Here is a 5,587-nt window from a genome sequence, read left to right as displayed (position 1 = left end):
ATTTTTTTTAATCTTTTACAGTAGAGTTAGGTCTTGACTTAAATCGGGAATACAATGATATTTTAATTAAGAGCTTAAAACTTATTAGAAAATTTTTGAAAGCTCAAAGAAAAAATCCAAAAGTTTATAAGAAATAATAGACACTTCTCAAATTAAAGTTTGATAAAATGAGTCATACTGTGATAGTAAGATCTAGACTCAAGTCTCAACAAAGAGGATCAAAGATATTTTTTAATAAAAAAAAATACAAAGAACTCTAGATTGTGCTCTAGACCCAACCAAAAGAAACATAATTATGATTTTTTTCCAAAATAGAAAAGAAACATGCATACACAAATTAACCCCTAATTATTTTTTTTCCAATATCTAATAGTAGGGAGTCTTGAAAACCCATAATTTCAATAGGAATGGAGATACCTAGAATTGAAGGATTTTAGATGTTGGGTATCTTTGGATGCTTGGTAATTTTTAAATTACTAAAATGTAAGTAATCTAGATGCTCATGAGGTGGTAATTTAAGATTACCATGAAACAAATGACCCCCTAATTTTTGCAAGTGCTTAAGAAAGCAAGTATTGTTGGGTATTTAAAGACCCCATTTAATCATTTTCAAAATTTATCAACTTATTAAATACAAATTAAGGGTACAATTGATTTTTAATCACCGTTGGCAACCATTATTTCAAAAGTTACCGCAACCCCAAACAAAGCATAAAAAAGATTTGGAGACTAAAGTTTAGGTGTAGCCAATAGAGACTTCACAATTTTATTAATTTGTATTATCAATTTTATTTGAGACAACCATCCAACCATTAGAAACTTAACCTAAGCATGCCAACAAGAGCGTAGCTCAATTGGCATAGTGTTCATATTATCAATTTCGTGGTTTGAGGTTCGATTTCCCCACCCCACACTTTAATTACAATACATTTGCAAAAAAAAAAAAAAAAAAAAAAAAAAAACCCTTAAAGCCTAAGCTTAATTATTACATAGATTTTTTTATTCCATCCCATAAGTACTTACAGCTCATTTAGGTGTCTAATCATAAGTTGATATGTGACAAATTTTTCTTTTTAATTTTTTTTTCTTTATGATTGAAGAGGATACATGATAATGGATGCAACTATTACCATTATTAAACTACAAAAGGCAGTTTACTTAAAAATGATTTTATGTAACTCAAAAAAAACAACAAAATAGTTGGCAGAGATCATGCATAAGCAGTAGCTAGAAGACGCGGCTTGACGAGAACATGAAGAGGGTTGACTCTGTGCATGGTGAGCCCAAGGTTGGCAGCCATGTCCACCGGTTCATCACAACGAGTTCGAAGTTCAAATGAATGAATCAAACTAGCCAACACCAACGGCGTCATCAAAAGACTAATCCCCAACCCAGGGCAGGACCTTCTTCCATAACCAAACGGACACAGTTCAAAATGTTGGCCCTTCACATCTATGTGGTTGTAGTTATGGCTACTAAGAAACCTCTCTGGTTTGAACTTTGAAGGCTCTGGCCAAACTCGAGGGTCCCTCTGTATCTTCCAAATGTTTGTTATAAGGTGCGTGCCCGCCGCCACATTGTAGCCTCCAATTGTGCAATCTTGGCTTACCTTTCGAGCTCCTGACAATGGCCCTGCTGGGTACAATCTTAATGTCTCTTTGATGACGGCTTGGAGATACTCTAGCTTGCTTATGTCTGATTCATCCACTAACCTTTTGTTTCCGACATGGTTGTCTAGCTCCTCTTGTACTCCTTTTAGTGCCTCTTGGTTGTTAAGTAATAATGAGATTGCCCATGTTATAGTTACCGTCATTGTATCAGTTGCTCCAGAAATGAGGGTCTATCATAAACAGGAAAAATTCTTTACTGCTAAATGTATGATAGAGAAGCTGTAAGAGTATCATGAGTTTATATTACTCAGTTGATTATTACCATAATGATGAATAATTTTATAGTTCAAACAACATTATTGTTCATATAGGAAGTTTTTCACCCTTTGAAGGCTAAAATTAGTTTCATATATTTGGCCCGTTTAGTAACTATTTTATTTTTTTATTTTTTTTAATTAAGTCTATGTACACTATATTCACCTCCCAATTTCTTTTTTTTGTTATCTACTTTTCACTAATAATTTAAAAAACCAATTCAAATTTTGATAACTGCTTTCAAAAAGTTGTTTTTATTTTTGAATTCTTACTAAGCATTCAATCATTATAATTATGAAAGATGCAAATCATTGTAAAAAATGTGAATGAAGTAGGTTTAGTTTTCAAAAACTAAAACTAAAAACCAAATGGTTACCAAACCAAGCCTTAGCAATTATTTGACAAAAATTTAAGGGTAAAAATTTAAGACTAAAATCTAGGAAAATAATTTTCTTATTCTTTCCTCAAATTTCTTCGAAATCAATAGAAATTTTTTAATCTTTCACTATGATAAAATTACCTTTTTAGTCTCCAGATTTTATATAATATATATGTGTTTTTTGTCTTTGAATTTTAAAAATATACTTTTTTAGTCCTTAAGTTTATAAGCATAGGTCAATTTGGTCTTTGAGTTTTAAAAATGTAATTTTGTAGCACCCGAGCTTCTAACAATAGGTTTAAACGGTCGCTCAAATAATTTTTTAATTATTTTAAATACTTACATGGAATTTTAAATTAGAAGAATAATTTTTAAAAATTATAACTCTTAAATTATTTTTCTAATTTTAAATATCATATAATTATTTTTAAAAAATTAAAACAAAAACATAATTCAATGACCTTTTAAACCTATTTGAAAAAATTTAGAGACCAAAAGGGTATATTTTGAAAACTTGGAGACCAAATACAACTATTTTTATAAACTTGAACACTAGAAAGGTACATTTTTAAACCTTAAGGAACATATGCATATATTATTCAAAACTTGGGAATTAAAAAGGTCATTTTCTTTTCTGGTCTAAATTTGTGTGAATTACCTTATATATGTCACTTAAATTTATTATTAATCAATTTTAGCATTCGTTAATAAATAAAGTCTTATTTATATCATTTATTTTTTTTTATATTGGGCATGTTTTCTCACAATTTCTTTATTATAGATTTTATTTTCTTGAACATTTGAATTCTTAACCAATTTTTAAAAAGAATAATAAGTTTATAAAAGCTACATTTTTTAGGTCTTCTTTGGTAATTTAGTTTTTTGTTTACTATTCTAAAAATTTATACTTGTCTATTCCCAATTTTCAAATTATAATTTTTATCTACGTTAAGAAGCACTTGAATTTTAATCAAATTCCAAAAACAAAAGGAAAATTATTTCAAATAGTAAAACTATTGAAAATATTTACAAGATATAACAAAATTTTAGAATTATCAATAATAGACGTTGATAGACACTGATAGACTTCTATCAGTGTCTATCAATGTCACTGATAGACATTGATAGGAGTCTATCAGTGTCTATCAGCATCTATCATTGATAGTCCTAAAATTTTGTTTTATTTTGTAAATATTTTGGTTCATTTTTCTATATTTAAAAACAACCCAAAACAAAAACTACTTTTTTTAGGTCTCGTTTAGTAATCATTTTTTTATATATATATTTTTTAAATTAAGTATATAGATACTACTTTCACCTTCAAATTTCTTCTTTTGTTATCGACCTTTTACTAATAGTTTAGAAAACCAAACTAAATTTTGAGAACTAAAAAAAAATTAGCTTTTAAAAGATTGATTTTTTTAAAAAAAAATTTGGTTAAGATTCCAATCATTATGCTACAGAAAAAAATCATTATAATAAATATGAAGAAAATATGTTTAATTTAAAAAAAAAAATGAAAGAATTAGCAAACGGGATCTTATTTTTCAAAATCCAACTTCATTTTAAAAAACATTATAAAGTAGATAATAAAATATATAATTAATTTTTAAAGACCAAAATTAAAAAAATTTTAAATTTTGATTTGATTTTTTAAAAACGTACAAAACAAAGAAATCAATCCTAACAAAATTTTCAAAAACTAAACATCGAACACCAAATGGTTATCCATCACAAAGATCTACTATAAAAATGTTAATATAGAATACCAAGCAAGTGGCTTTATTGACTGTATCAGCATCATATCCACCAAGATCCATCCCTTCAAGAAGCGACGGCATCACACCCATTAGGTCCTCCTCCTCCCCGGCACCGGCGTCTTTCTTCTTCTGACGATGTTCTTCCAGCCATTCCTCCATTAGACAGTCCAATTCTTTAGAAACTTCCTTAGTCGCTTTCAAATAACCACCAAGATCCAGAAATTTCAGAAAAGGAATGGCATCTCCCACCGTAATCCGCCCCGCCAATTCAAAGAACCCCCTCATCGCTTTACGACATCGGTCCATCTCCGAACCCCCAACCAACCGCTTCCCACAAACCATCATCAAGATCACATTCAAATTAATATTCCCAATCCACTCATCCAAATCAACAATTAAATCACCATTTCTATATTCTGTCCATGAATTGTAAATCCCCTTCACTCCTCTATTCACTTCACTGACTCTGAGATCTCTCTGTATTTCCAGACGGCGATTCGAAAGCACTTCCGAGACTGCTATCTTACGCATGTTTCGGTAATAGTCATCGTAATTCGGCCGAAACCCGAACCCGGCGAAGTTGTAGCCTAATTCTTTTTCAGTTAAAATCTTGGGTCGGAAAGAGACGATTGAATCAAGAGTTGTGTAGCATTCTTTAGCGATTTCCCATTTGCTTATAACTAGAGTTGGGTGGACACCGAGTCGGATCTGGAATATCGGGCCGTATTTATCGGCCATTGCTCCGAAGATTTCATGGAGGAGCAGAGAATCAGTTGTGAGGAGGCGTAGATGGCCAATGATCGGCCATCCGCCGGCTACTTCAGGGGGTTGTGATCGGCGTAATTTTGTAGCCTTTTTCTTCAGAATCAGGACATAATATGAGAAGATCAGAAAAAGCAAGAGGATGAGTAATCCAGCTACGGAGATGTTGATATCATATTCGGAACTCTGATCCGCAATGGCCATGGTTGTGGGAAGCTCCAATGTACATTGGCTGCTCATTTTATAGCAGCAAGAATAATAATGATATGGAGCAGTTGCTGAATTTGTGATCCCTAATCTCCACTAGTTGAGAACAATATTATCTCTAGGGGAAGAAAAATGGCCTTGAAATTTATTGTTAAATGATATGGTATATGAATTTGAAATTATTAACTTTGTTTGTTTGTCAATTATGGGTTTCTATCTCATTTTAGAATTGATGGGTAATCGTCAAAGGATTCCTTTTTTTTTTTTTTGTCTTTTTGTCGATTTAAATTATTGCACGTTTGATGAACTTTTGAATATTGTGTTAGATAATTATGATGTTTCATCTTAAAACCAATTAACAATGGTGGTTTCTTTTAAAACTTGTGAGCTCTCTTAGGCTTTTCTAATGTGAAATTTTAACAATTTCTAATTTTGTAAATCGGCTACATATCAATCTGAGCATAATTTGACTGTGGTGTAGAGGATATTAAATCACTAATTGAACCAAAAGTTTAAGTTTATGGATAAAGAAGAAAATTTTAATATCATATCAT

General features: G+C 30.7%; 1 protein-coding gene across 1 annotated transcript; it reads right to left on the bottom strand.

Annotated features, from left to right (window-relative positions):
- Window positions 1–965: 965 nt before the first annotated feature.
- On the bottom strand, window positions 966–5,173 carry LOC120086563 (cytochrome P450 CYP82D47-like). The gene is made up of 2 exons (XM_039043279.1): window positions 4,074–5,173; window positions 966–1,840 (listed from the first exon to the last, which is right to left on the bottom strand). Exons 1-2 carry the CDS (start codon window positions 5,064–5,066, stop codon window positions 1,211–1,213), a joined length of 1,623 nt encoding a protein of 540 aa, XP_038899207.1. The 5' UTR covers window positions 5,067–5,173; the 3' UTR covers window positions 966–1,210.
- Between the last annotated feature and the right edge of the window lie 414 nt (window positions 5,174–5,587).

The sequence above is a fragment of the Benincasa hispida genome, chromosome 9 (genome assembly GCF_009727055.1).
Source record: "Benincasa hispida cultivar B227 chromosome 9, ASM972705v1, whole genome shotgun sequence".
Classification (NCBI taxonomy): Eukaryota; Viridiplantae; Streptophyta; class Magnoliopsida; order Cucurbitales; family Cucurbitaceae; genus Benincasa; species Benincasa hispida.
Note: the sequence above shows the minus strand (reverse complement) of the source record. Positions and strands in the feature narration are given on the sequence as shown.

Excerpts from the sequence above, each read along its gene's own strand:
- LOC120086563 (XM_039043279.1), bottom strand. The coding sequence starts at position 5,066 with ATGAGCAGCCAATGTACATTGGAGCTTCCCACAACCATGGCCATTGCG. Across the intron at positions 1,841-4,073 it reads TCAATAAAGCCACTTGCTTG|ACCCTCATTTCTGGAGCAAC; the intron begins GTATTCTATATT and ends TGTTTATGATAG.